The sequence below is a fragment of the Mercenaria mercenaria genome, chromosome 14, assembly GCF_021730395.1.
Source record: "Mercenaria mercenaria strain notata chromosome 14, MADL_Memer_1, whole genome shotgun sequence".
Classification (NCBI taxonomy): domain Eukaryota; kingdom Metazoa; phylum Mollusca; class Bivalvia; order Venerida; family Veneridae; genus Mercenaria; species Mercenaria mercenaria.
In genome coordinates, this window is record NC_069374.1 from 50,798,901 (window position 1) to 50,813,804 (window position 14,904).

Sequence of the window (14,904 nt, forward strand, 5' to 3'; positions counted from 1 at the left end):
TGCCCCTCTATGTCTGACCTAATGATCTGGATTATACCTAAACTTAACGAAAAATATCCCAAAGTTTTAATGTCAAAAAGATATTTTATCTTGGTGTACCATATAACTGAAGTGGTATTTTTCTAGAACAAATAACAAACTTGTTGAACAGACCTTGGAGGGCTTTTTATAAGTTATCAAAAAAGCCAAGTCAATGCCATTACATTTATATCTATATTCAATTTGGTTTGATTCTTTGGAAGCCTTTATTTTACTATATTGGTCGAAAGTCTGCACCATTAATGATACGCTTGGGTTAAATTTCTGTTAGGTCAAATCAAATGATATATAATGAACGTGAGGCTTACCAATTATCAATGCAGATCATGTGTAGACTTTGTCGTATTGGAGCATTGTTTGAGAACTGTTTATAATCTTAGTGAAATCAATTATCTAGCTAAAATGCATATAGTAATCTTACACGGTTGTGATATTCGCCCATAAGTGAGCAATTTTTACAAAAGATAGGTGAATGGTTAAGGTCCTTGATTAAAAGCACTTGTCCCTCATCAATAAAGGTTCGAGCTTTGTATTAGGAAGACATTCAGCTGGATTACCGAAAGCCGGTGGTGCTACTTAGGTGCCAAATCGTATCGAATGCATCCATCAAAAGCTGACATGTCGCTTAATGACCTATGATTGTGTCGGTGTGACATTTGATATCGCTTCTCCAATTTCTCTCCCCCTCCAAACTCCACATAATACCGGGAAACTATGCAACATGTTGTTTTTTACTTTTTCCGCTGTAAGCAGTAAAAGCAAAGTAAAATGTGAAAAGTACGGAAAGAAAATCTTTATATGTGTTAGTGTGTCATGAAATAATAAGAACAGTGAAACGAGCTCTTACGTGTCTGCTATTTGTTTACGTGTGTACTTATTTATGTCTGAGAAATTTGAAATATTTCAAAGCAAAACTAAACATATTTTGTAACTGGTATTACATCGCAACAGTATATCCTTTTATTTCGTCAATATTTATCAACATAGATAAAGATATACGAAATTATTGTCTGTTCCACTGTTTATGCCCTGTGAGTCATTTGAAGTTACGTTTCGTCTTGACGAATGATTTCTTGTAACAAGAAGGACTGAAAGAAGTGTTCATACATTACAATGGAAGAACCATAATAACGATAGAAATATGAAAACAGTGATAATTTATTTCATTGTCTAGACATTACATGTTTACTCACAATGTATCCTATTGGAATTTATTGGTTAGCAAAGTATATCAGACAAAAAATGTAATGAAAATAAGATTTACAGTAGATAAATAATTTACGACCTTTCTCTGATTAACGATAAAGGCTTACTATAAAAGTGTTCCAATATTTACACTTAATAAGAAGAACGAAACACTCAAGAGGTTTCTGTACCAGGGATAGAACACGAATCAGGCAAATGTTTACTCAAACAATCAACGTTAAATGCGAGTTGATTCAATTTATTGAGGGAAAGGTATAGAAGGTTTACGTCGGCCGGTGTGTGTTAAATGTAGCCAGGCAGTATGAATAGTATGGATGACCGGGTACTCAAATATAGCCGGGTAACAAGAGTTGCCAGATGGAAAATGTAGCCGGGCAATATATATCACTGATAAGTAAATGTCAGTCAGTAGTAAAATGTTATTGGGTGGTAAATGTCACCGAGCAGTTAATGTAGCTGGTTGCAAATGTTCGCCGACTCCAAATAACATGCTTCTCGGTGCTGTGGATAAGAAACAGGTCCTACTAACAGGTACTGTTTTTAGAACATAAATAGTAGCGAACAGTGCAGATCATGATCAGACTGCAGAGATGTTTAGGCTGATCATGATCTACACTGGTCGCAAAAGTAGAACCGATCGTGTCTAGCATGGTAAGGGCTAAGGAGACAGGTATTTTAACCGTTTTTCGAAATACATAAAAATCATTTGATTTGGCCTTGGCGTCCTATGCTTCCGGGATATCTACCCTTACCTTTTATATAATTGTTTATGTTTTCCAGAACGAAGTCGAAATTTAACAGATAGGTATTGCCATAGTATGATGGTTTTTAAGTATAGATAGTTGAAACTTACTTGTTGTGAGAAGACAATAATAGCGTCTGGGCTAAAAAATAGAAAATAACAAATTTACAATTAAAGTAAAGATCATATTTAGAAATTTGGAGTGTCTCTCATTTTTTTTTCAATATTACAGTGAATATAGAATATTATGCAATTTTATTCAAATGCACCGTTTCCCTTACAATTCCCGACGTCTGTAAAATGTTTTACGACGCTATCTGCATAAGGACATTTGTTATACAGCTTAATATTTTATGCCAGTAATAACTATCATGGCAGCAAAAGCAATAAGGTAATAAAATACAATTTTAGGAATCTAAAATAATAGATTTAAGTTCTATTTCATCGGTGGTTCAGTATAAATTATAAAAGTGTTCATGTTGCGTAAGCAAAGACTGGTACAGTAATATAACACTGAAATTTAATGTGCTGGACTACAGACTGTATTAGTTAGGATCAGAAGAATGTTTCAACAAAGGATAGTATGTTAGTAAAAAGGTTTTTTTATTAGTTGTAAAGCAATTTTCATCGATACTCTATGCTCATGAAAACTATTTACGTTTACTTTTTTACCAGTATTAAAAAGTCTTCATGCTAACAGAAAAATATAGCCAAGTAAAGGCTGCAATTTTTCAAAACAACCCGTACTATACCTTGTTGAAACATTTTTGATTATTGAATTTGCATTTTTTTTTTCATGTATGAAGAACTATATTTTTGCTCTTTAGCAGTCGTAAAGATAAATTTCCTCTTGACCTTAAAAGCAAAATAGATAAAGAGTCATACTGAATAAAAAAGACTGTATCGTTTTGTTCTAATTGTATATCAAATAATGTATTTCACGATGGGCTTCTCTCGTTATTTCTAATAAGTTTTAAGTTGTTTTAAATCATTTATTATATAATAAGTATACGTAGTTTATAACTATAATCTAATAATTAAAGAAATCTTTGAAAAATATATTGAGCATTGTCTTTGGAAAAAATAGGACATGCAATTTGACTGGCTATATCTGACATTTAGCTGCATGAAAATTACCCGATTGAACAGAATTGACATATAATACATAATTATTTTAATTTCAAAATTCAGTCTGTCCATACACATATCATATATGTAATTGTTTGTATTGAATTACTCTATGTTGCCAAGGTTTTAACAAAGGGTAATAATTCAAAAATGGATGAACTTAAGAGTTATGATTATTTATCACTGCACTCCTTTTCGATGACCGCTATCAGCATGCTAAGTATCAAGTCAAAACCTCCAACAGCATTCAAGTTATGCCCCAGGCAAGGATCCAAAAAAGGGAGATAATTCAAAAATCGGACCACCCAGAATTATGGATCTTTGTTATTGCACTCCCTCTCACTGACCTCTATCAATATGTAAAGTACTAAATCAATACCTCAACCAGACCGCTTAGCTCAATAAGAAGAGCGTTGGTCTGCGGATCACGGGATATTGAGTTCGATCACATAACAGGGCATATGTTCTCCGTGACAATTTGATAAAAGACATTGTTTCTGAAACCATTCGTCTTCTATCCAATATTCATGTGGGGAAGTTTGCAGTTACTTGTGGAAAACAGGTTTGTACTGGTACAAAATCCAGGAACACTAGTTAGATAAACTGCCCGCCGTTACATTACTGAAATAATGTAGAAAAATGGCGTAAAATCCAAAACAAACAAACAAACAAATAAATAAATCAATACTCACATAGTATTTCATTTATGTCCCGAAAAGGGTTTTAAAAAGAGAGATAATTCAATAATGGGATCACCTGTAGTTATGGTTCCTTATCACTGCACATTCTTTCAATTCCTTCAAGGAGCTTTATTATTGTATAAAGTTACAACTTGGAAACTTCAATTAATTTAAGTTACCCTACAGACAAGAAGTGTGACGCACGGAGGGTTGGACGGAAGTTTCCACAAATCGGTATTTATGTGACTACTCTTTTGTTCTCAATATTGTCCTATAGGTCATGTAAAAGAAAAATAGACACATTAAAACTTTCGGAATGAATGACCTCAAAGAAAAAGTACGGTTACCTGTCGTTCCTAAAGCCACGTATGTATGCAAATGTGAACTCGGACGGACGGATGGACAAGATTGTGACATTACGTTGACCGCTTCGGGGAGAATAACAATGAAAACAACTACTTAGCGACTATATTGCACAGGTAATTCTCACTTTCAACAAACATATCATTTTCATATGTTTTTTCATAGCCAGAAAGCACATTATAGCACTTGACGCCGCCTGCATTGACGTTTCCTAGATTCAGCTTATATAGCTGGTGGACAATGCTACATATATTCGTTCTTGTGTCAATGTAAGCAGACGTTTCACACACGAAATTAGCCGTCTAAATTGAACATATATAACAGAGAATCGTACACAATTTTTATATACACGTTGAGTGATTTTGTTCGTTGTTGTTTGTTACAGAATACTCTCTTCTCTGGTTACGTGCGTCTTCGTATACAAAGTAATGCACGAATTACGTTCCTGGCCAAAACTCTTATCTGAAAGGGAAATATTATTTGAAACATTGTCCTTGCTAGGAGATTGTGAATTTGTACTTGATAGTATATCAAGCAGTGAAAAAGAACAGAATAATTTAATAAAAGTCCTTCTAAACTGATGGCTCATGGTGCAATATAGGACAAAGTTTATAGCATTGTTTATAAGGGCTAAAATGTCCATAATATCTCCTAATGGAATGTAAATGTGTTCAAAGAATTTGTCTAAAAATATGGAACAAACAATAAGGACACCTTGCGGTAGCTCAGTTACAAGAAACAGTACAATAACAGTCAGTAGCATCACTGTTGTCCTCGCTGGACCTCTGTTTCTTTGGTAACTAAGGCTAGCCCGACCTTCGAATAAACGCCGTTTGACTTTCATTGATTTACGCAATGTTTGCAGCAACAAACCACCATATATAATTATCAGAAGACTTGGTAAAAGTTTCGCAAGAACACTATACATGATAAGAGCAAGTGTTATAAAGTGGTTCGTTTGTCTTGACCCCAAATTCCAGTCTTCAAATACATATAGAGAACTATTATCACTTAAGTTCAGCTTCTCTAACCTGTGAATTAAATAATTCGGAATCATTATCAAAACTGATATACAAACAATGACACAAACTGCTACACGTGCTCTTATTAATCTGCGCATGCGTGTCAGACTTCCTTTAGCTGGTGAATTCAGATGCCTGTGTCTAAAGATCGCCAACGTTACGGCAAGCCAAATTGATATTGTATGCGTAGTCGCCGAAAAGTTTAAGTATACCAGTAAAAATATCATCCACGGCTTGCTATTTTTGTCAGAGGAAATATAAAGCGTAGAATACTGACAATAAAAATGATATGCAAATGGAACATATGATATCATTGTAGCAATATCAAATACAGCAAGCCATGTAAGAATAGAGTTAATTGGTGTTTGCATTGTTTTACGCGTGAGTACAACAATATTGATTATGTTAAGAATAATTCCCATAGCACATATCACAATGCTAATATACCCGTGCACTTTTCCATACCACATACTAAAGGATTCCAATACTTCACTCTTGTATGGGCTTAATAGAACCGTATCATTCATTTTTGTACGCAGAATTCATTCACTACCAATATGCCACATGATTACAGAGAAATCCACCGTATTGGAAGTCTGTAGGGAAAGGGTCACATGCAATTGTTTGACGTCATTCTGTAGCTATTCATTGAATAGTTGTATTTCAAATAACAATTGTATTTCATCCGCTGATCGGTACGAGATTGGTACAATCTGTTTATAACTATTACACCTTTGTTTTATTGTTCCTCCTTGAATGTTGCACGCTTGGCCAATATTAATTCATAATTCCATTGACTTCCGACATCCGTATATTGTGTGCAATCTGAAAAATAAATCTATCAATAATGTTATACATTTAGAAAGGATCATTTGTCTCCCATTGAACATATAATACACATTATAATGCGATATACGGAAACGGGCGGAATTGAAATAGAAACCAGCCTACAAAAAATAGCAATGAAAAGTTTGTGTATAAATTTGTTTCCAGTTTTTTTCTCAAGGTAAATGTAATACTTAGTTTGTCTCAACATTATTTCGGAAAAAAATATTTGAGCCGCGCCATGGGAAAACAAACACAGTGGCTCTGCGACCAACATGGATCCAAACCAGCCTGCGCATCCGCGCAGTCTGGTCAGGATTCGTGCTGTTCGCTGACAGTATCTCTAATTGCAATAGGCTTTGAAAGCGAACAGCATGGATCCTGACTACTCGGATGCGCAGGCTGGTCTGTATCCATGCTGGTCGCAAAGCCACTATGTTGGTTTTCCCATGGCTCGGCTCATTTACTGCTGTTACCGTACACCAGCAACACAAAACGAATGTATAGTTTGTTAAACATACTAATACATTCATTTTTTTTATTTCAGTATTCTGGCATACATTTACTATAAGATACTAATAAGCAAATTTCAGACTAACTATTATATGTACCGATAGGTTACGATCGCTGACTTCAAATTACTGCTGCTGATTCGTAACCCTTTTTGGGTGTATATTAATTTCATGTGATGTAGTCATACAGTTGGATTCCAAATAGTTTTCTATAAAAAGATGCAAATAAAATGTCTGATAAATTCAATTCTGTTTATTTTCCAGACATATTAATGGTATATGAATAACTTTCACAAGCAAGTTTATGTTTTATGCAAAGGCTTTACGTTCTTAAAATGCATTACAAATTCCGCTGTCACTCAATTTATTGCATACACAACATCCTTGCATAATTGATAAAATGTACCCATAAATAAAATCATTTATTGGAGAAACCAAAAAAAGCTCGAAAAATCAAATAAAAATCATAACATAATAGAGTGAACTGATGCTATTAAATTACATGGTAGACCAATCATCAAGGGCAATTTGATATCATCTGTTTGTCCAATCTTTCCAACGCTGATCTCCAGCTCGGAAGTATAGGCATAGTATGCACAAGTACAATTACAAGAAACAAAGTTCTTGTTTTTCCGCATATATATATTGCGCAATAGAAATATAACTTTATTACTTCTAGTTTTAGATAAAGAATTAATCTCAAATGTGTCAGTTACCATTTTTAAAAGGTAATTTTAAGAAGGACAAACAAAGTGTAATCATTTGCTTATTTCATATAATACGGTAATCAAAATTTTCGACGCCCCAGAATTAGAAGGGCGTAAGTGGAAAATCATAGTTTTCGGCAAAATGAAAAAAAACTGTCTATGACAGATACGCCCTTCTAATTCTAAGGGCGTAAGTGGACTTTTCTGGTACAACAATTAAGTGTAGATACGCCCTTCTATTACTGGGATTCTGAAAAACTTTTCACTTACGCCCTTTTATTATTGGTGACTTTGGTCAACACAGCAGTTTGTGACAAAATTTTTTTTTTACAGAATTATGCCCCTTGGTGTGTAGTTTCAAAAAATGTATGATTCATAAAAGGGCGTAACTAACACTTACGCCCTTCTTATTCTGGGGCGTCGAAATATTCTTTTCGGCTCTGTTTATGTAACGGTGTAATCAATAAAGGTAGTGTACTTGTAATGCTGATAACCTTTGGACGGCCAGCACATATTTATGCAATCTCGCCAGACACATGTATATTTTTGACAACACAGAAAATGATGTCACTCGACCTTCAGCTATTTCCGGAAGTAAATAAAATGAAAGTAGAAATGCTAAACTTGAAAACGAAAGCCGCATTTTGATTCGTAGATAGTCAGGGGTCACGCGCAGGGGTCACCCCGTCTAAATGTATGCGCGTGGACTTCTTTTTTTTTTCTTTTTTTTTTTTTTGCTATCGGGGAGCCAATTTTCAGCACTTTATTACGAATTGAAATTACCTGGGCTTTAGTACAGCATGTCAGCTTTTAATCTATGAAAAAATAGTTGAGCTCTGGATAAACAGAAATCCCACAGGGGTCCGTAACGTATTTGAGAGCTGCAGACCTAGACATTTCGGAAATAATTTCAAAATAAGTTTCGTGTAATAAATGTTGTTTCTACGGAAGCGTGAAAGGGCCATCAGACGCTAATACGTTTTAGTACGTTAAGGCTGCGGAAAGGATATAGAATTTCCGTGCGATTGCGTATTCTTGCGAAACAAAAGAAAAGTGTAAATATTACTTGTTAACAATGTAATTAACCACTTTTAATAGCTGATGCAGCTGCTGTATTTTTTATCATAGTAATAACTATCTCATATTCAAACATAATTATAACATTTCCATTTGTTGCACATATTTTATCCGCAGGCAATTCATATCACTCATACCTTATCTGTATTACATTGTTTCTTAAATATGAAAACAAAGACGTCATTAAACTTTATTGAAGTGTTTGTTGTATAATTATGTCTTTACTGATATGTGAAACTGCAATACTAAAACACATAATAAAGTTTAATCCTGAACAGCTGTTCACGTTAAGAATAATTGTTTCACCAGTGCACGAATCATTTCCTTACAGATCATCTCATACTACTATGTATCGTATCGAAACTGCTGATTTTGCAAATGTGATTTTAGGTTTGACTGGTTACAAGTATCGAAAGATTGTTGCAGATTAACAACGAAAGTACTTTAATATATTGCACTTTTATAACATTTCATTAGGACATTGTAACTGTGTAATTGTAATTACCTTTTTTAAAAATTTCTTTCATGTAGTCTCTTGTTCTCCATATTTTCAGGGTTAAACTTCATTGACAAGTCCTTTTCCTATGCCTCTAGGGAATCGAGATAATTCCGCATATGACACAAAAAATGGTTCTATATGCAAATGATCTACTGTTTCTTTAAACATATATTCGGCAAATTGTTAAGGTAACTCAGGAAGAGACAGGGGCCTATTGCTGAACCATGAGGAAATGCAGAGAGAATAGAGTGCACGCGGGACAGAGGTCAACAACGACACTTCAGTATCAGTCTTTGAGTAATGACTATGTGCTCTTGGATGCTGAACATTGACTCCCAATGGAGTTTATGTATTATTTTATTGTGGTCAATCTTGTCGAAAGCGATAGCAAAGTGCGTTACGATGACTGTCAGTTAGCTGGGATTCTGTAGATTCTCGAAGATCACTTGCGTAAAAGTTATGTTTTGATTCACAGATAAGCTCTGAACTGAAACAATATTGGATATGACTGAAACGATCATCTTTGTCAAAGTAGGACGTGATGTTTGAAACTAAAATATGTTCCATCATTTAAAAGGCAGTGCATATAAACGATATAGGCCTATAGTTGCTAGCCTCGGAATATTGGCCTACCCTCAATACTAAATACTAGATCAATGAGACTGCATTCTTCCTTTTATTCGGTTTTGACCAATTTTCAGCGATATATGTTTTTATGACTAGAGCTGTCCTTTGTTGAAGTGAATCATCTTGAGTAGTCTTGCAGAGTCTTTATTATGAGGATTATACGCCTTCAAAACTTTACCATGCTATTCCTGCTATTTTTTCCTTAAAATGGTATTACGCACTTCGATGAACATTTAGACTGTAAACCTGGGTATGCGGCTTAATATTGTTATATCGTAATCATTATGTAAGTACGCCGTTGGACTTTTAGGACCATCTCAGTGTTGATTGCAAAATTATGTGCCCACCTACCGTATGATACCTTTCTATTGCATTTATAATACAAGCACGGATTGCATTTAACAAGAAAAAGGAGCATCCGAGAAAGTGGCTTCATATTGTCATGTATTTACTAGTAATACTTAGGAGATCAAATAAGGGTGAATGTGGTCCTCTATTTAGTGAAATGGTGTTATTCAAAAGACCTATGGTTATTGGACTAAAGAGTTTGCATACTGAGTGTGACATTGCGGAATCAAATATTTTAGATTCCTTTCGGCAAATATATTAAAATCCTTATGGGTATGATATTATTATGATAAGTTTCAACAAAAAATATTTTATCTTATATAATATTATGAAAGAGTTTGGGCAACTGCGATTTTCAAGGTATTACTAGTTAAGTTCTTTAAGGTGATACTGCTTGTTTGATTATAGTATTTAAATACGTATCGGTCTGCTGATAGTTATGCTCGTTCAACTTTCTGTGATGAATGTCAGATGGTATTGCTGCATTCGAGTTTTTGTTGGACATAAAGGTGTTATATGTTGTTTCTTTGACTTTCTGTTTGTAGTTTTGACATTTGTCTTGCTGACTCTGGGTGAGTTCTTTTGCAGTTATGTTATTTGTGTGCTTTGACCAGCTGAGATTTTTACTTAAAGTAAAGCCCTGTGTATTTTGTTCATTCTATTAATTTGATAATTATTGAAATAAGTGTGTATTTGTAAATACAGGGACCTATTGCTGAACCATGAAGAACTGCAGATAGAACAGGTAGAGTGCAGTAGGGACAGCCGTCAACAACGAAACTTCGGGATTTGTCTTTGAGTAATGACTTTGTGCTTTATGATGCTAATGGATGGACTCCTAGTGGAGTTTATGTACATGTTTAAGATCTACTATTCTTATGGTTTAATTCATAAGGCATTTACTCAGTACCATTTGTTGTGTCTTGCTTAATACTAGTAATATGCATCCGTTATCAGGTTATACGGGATAGCATTAAGTTAGTTCATAATTTGGGCTGCTTTTTGTCTCAAAATGAAACTTATGCTCATGAACAAACTCAATCAAACCGAGTCTGCAATTTTCACTGTTTGCATTGTTCTCGGTGCTTCCGAGGGATCTACTTTTCAGATTATATTTACTTCACAACAGCGGGTGTTAAGTGCTGTGTGGCGGCCGTAAAAAGTCGCCCCGACTTCATCTCAGTGTTGTTATATTTTCTGGTCCTTCGGGATCATTGATTTCAACACATTTAGATTTGAAGATCGAATACTGCTTAAGCCGGTGCTAGGGGGCGTGGGCAGTGTTGCATTTATCATTACTGCTCATGAATAGACTCAATCAAACCGAGTCTACAATTTTCACTGTTTACATTATTCTCGGTGCTTCCGAGTGATCTACTTTTCAGATTATAATTACTCGTTTAAATCAAATAAAAGACAGAATGAGCAGACTGAAAAGGCACGTGCAGAAATTCTAGGTGTTCGCAAGACATAGAATAATATTTTGCATGAACCATCCCAAAAATAAATATTATTTGATTTTTCTCGCGACATCAAAAGACATGTAAAGGGAACGATATACATAGCCTTCAATAAAGCAGATTTAGCAAAATAATCATTGAAAAAATCGATTTTATGTCCAATTTGATATCTATGGATTTTAAGTCGCACATTATATCATTTGGAAGCACTGCAGTAATTCAAAGCAGAAGGAAATCCGATCCGCCACACTACGTCTTCTCTAATGTGTTGGATTACTTCAAAACAAAGTCGAACAAGTGGCAACTGATATTAAATAAATCACGAATTAAACATATTCGAAAACTTTTAGTTTGATGTTAAAAATTCTTTATTTTCAGTGTACCGAATAATTGACGACAATTATTCTGAGACAAAAGAACAAGCTTGATGAAAAAAAACTAGGAAGGCTATGTTTTCAGTTGTCAATAATTCCAGGTCAATGATGTTGCCATTAAATTTACTGTTACACTTGCCTGATGCAAGCCCCTTTTACCATTTTTGAAATTTTGAAAACAACTAGCACCAGCCCGCGTTGGCTTAAGAAAAATTGATTAAAGACACTGAAGAAGCACCGAGCTGAATACAGAGTCTGCACAGGATTAGTATGTAGTTACTTACATTTTAAACAACACTAGCGTCAGCCAGCGATGGGTGAAGAGAATTTGGATAATAGTCACTGAAATTTTCAAACTAATTAGAGTCAGACTGATTAGTAGCGGCCCGTAGGACTGGATTACATTCATTGAAATTTTCAATTTTCCTTTTGCCAAAAAAAAAATCTTTAGTGAAGTATCCGGATTTAATTTACAAATTTGGTGAATTTTCGCAAATTCAGCTTCCTTTTTTCTTTGTCTTTTCTTTGATCTCTTGACATCTAACAATAGTTTTTGACTCATAGAGAAATAAAATGGCCGTTTCCTTTTACATATCTCTAAAAATGACTTCCCGGGACGACTGCATAGTCGGGCCTTCCATGTGAGCATTTTATTCTTCCGTGTTTATTGTCGGAAGTCCTACGGGAGGTTCTCTCCCACTTTTTTTTGCATTACCGACATCTGTCTTATATGTTGCGTTGCTCCTTTTTAAGCTTGAAAACTTTTCAAACCGAATCGTTACATCTGACTGAATAAGTAATAGTTTTATACAAGCTGGCTTCAAGTTTGAATTTTTGTTTCATACAGTCCTATTGTTTTCTTTTTCTAGAAATGTCTTAGCATTTTAGTTTTTCATCAGTAAAATTGTTGCGTTTATGAATACAAAATTATAGTTTGTAGATAACTTTACATGCTCATTCCCAAAGAATCCTGATTTAAATAGAAAAAAAAACATTACCAACTTTATAATTCCCCGATAAGTATATACTCTGATATCCTCTATTGAAGAAACTGTATAGTTACTCAATGTTTGTATGAGTTAACTAATTGAAAAACATCAACCCAAACAAGACAAAAGTATGGGTTAATAAAAGCTAAAGCATCTTACTCGATAGCGACTGAGGCATATCAACGGGAGCGTGCTAAGTGATAACTTAAAATGACTCATCCCTCACCGATGTTGGTTCGATCCTCCGTCGGGGCGTTGAATCCGTCTTGTGAGGAAGCCATCCAACTGGCCCACGGAATGTCGTAGCGAAATGATAAATGTACTTTTAAGTACCTGCTATTTATTCACGTGGTTAACGTATTCAGTTTTTTGGGTTTTCGGAATAAATATATCGATGAAAATTAAGCTTTTATTTCATATATAAATAGAGACATACGAGAGTAGGGATTACATATCTGTTTATGCCTTGTAACAAGACACTTGATACCGGTTCTTTAAATGATCAGACAGATCTTAGACGCGTTGTAAGTCACACCGACACATTTCTAATCAAATGTTGCGTTTGTCAGGAAGAAAAAGATTGTCCTTCAACACCATTATTTCCATTCCCTGTCTGACAGCCTGAGAATAAATTGTAAAGACCATAAACCACCACTATGTTCATAACTATAATGCTTTAAAAAAGGACCAAAGAGAGATTAGTTAACCTGGTTCTTTAAATGCATATTGGCTAAACTTGTCTCCGAGAGTGCAATTTAATGTAGTAAAAATACCATTTCTATATTTTTAAATGATCAAGCTGTAGACCATACACACAAACAATGAAACAAAACTTCAGTTAAGTTTTCGCATTTCGGTTCTGTGAGAAAATCACAATTTTGATGACATTTTCATAAATAGATTTTTTTACAATGCAGTTTTTAATGAATTTTCTGAGAATTATAAATTAACACATGGTCTTTGATTTTAGTGGAATGAATTGTATGGGTTTATGATCTTGTGTTACCGCACATTTCATGCTGATTGTAAGATAATTTAACGTGTCAAACCCGTTCATATTATATTTCATCCTTAAAAAGAATACAACGTAACTTGCCGTTTTAAGAAAATAACTCCGGGTTGCTATTCATTCATAAACTAATTTTCGTTTCTGTATGCTGAGTCTAGGCATTGTCCTAAATAAAAGATAACATTACGCCATAACACACGTTTTATAAAATGTTCAAAACTACCTTATTATCAAAAGAAAGATAAAAACTTTACTCTTTTTAACACATTAAACTTTGTCTTACACGGCTGATTAAGACCTGCTTGACCTTAGTTTATGGTTCGCGTTACAAGTCAGTGCAAATAGATACTTGTTTGTAATCTTTGTTCTGATAAAATCCAAAAACATTTGAAGCTATGAGAATTTTATTTGCATATTTTAATTAAGTTCTATTAAATGATTTATGTTAATGTTCTTATTTTTGTAATTAAGCCATATTATATGATTACAGGGTATAAAAAGAATTAATTTTATCATAAAGAATGTACCAAATACAAGGCAATTACAATGAACAATAAAATATATACGAACTATTTACAACGTACCTTGTAGTAGATACGCCATAAAGAACGCGCAGAAACATGTCACTTTTTATATTCATTCAACTCACTTCACAAACGTGTTAGAAAATTATATAAAACAAAAAAGCCTAAAGCTATTGTTGTCGTATCAATGTTTGTAATTTTTCTGAAATCACGATGCGATACACTTATCCTATAAGCGTGAATTTAAGAGGTAATGAAATACAATTATATCACTTAGCTGTAACAACTAATTGTATTAAACCATGTCTGTGGTTCCCGTGTTTCATATATGTCCGGAATAAAGAAGTATTTTTCATAGATTGTTTTCATTCACAGATTGGCAATTATTTTACTTATTATACGTTTGCATCTCTATGGACGGATCCAAAGCTGTCAATTATTAATGTTTACATAAAACAGACTGTCCAATCGGGACTGTCAAATACGATCACAATAGACCTTGAGCGTTTTGTTTGAGTACTTGACACTGGTACGAATAGAATAACAATAGATGAAATTTATCGACACAAACTGGAACTGTCGATGGCATACTCTATTGTTTGTAACCTTATACGCTTCTCGGACGAACTAATATGTGTATGTATGCTAGCATCTTCGATGACCAGTATTACAGATTATTTCGGTAAAGGTAAGAATGTATCAAAATTTTATATCAAATTCTACTACAGTTTTAAATATAACTTAAAAAAATCATTTCTATCCAGATTTTAAGA

At 34.1% G+C, this 14,904-nt stretch overlaps 1 protein-coding gene across 1 annotated transcript; it reads right to left on the reverse strand.

The window, feature by feature from the left end:
• Positions 1-4,359: 4,359 nt before the first annotated feature.
• Positions 4,360-5,746, reverse strand: LOC123526854 (G-protein coupled receptor dmsr-1-like). The gene has a single exon (XM_045306103.2). It carries the CDS (start codon positions 5,705-5,707, stop codon positions 4,538-4,540), a length of 1,170 nt encoding a protein of 389 aa, XP_045162038.2. The 5' UTR covers positions 5,708-5,746; the 3' UTR covers positions 4,360-4,537.
• Positions 5,747-14,904: the final 9,158 nt, after the last annotated feature.

Coding starts and splice junctions, on each gene's coding strand:
- LOC123526854 (XM_045306103.2), bottom strand. CDS start 5,707: ATGAATGATACGGTTCTATTAAGCCCATACAAGAGTGAAGTATTGGAA.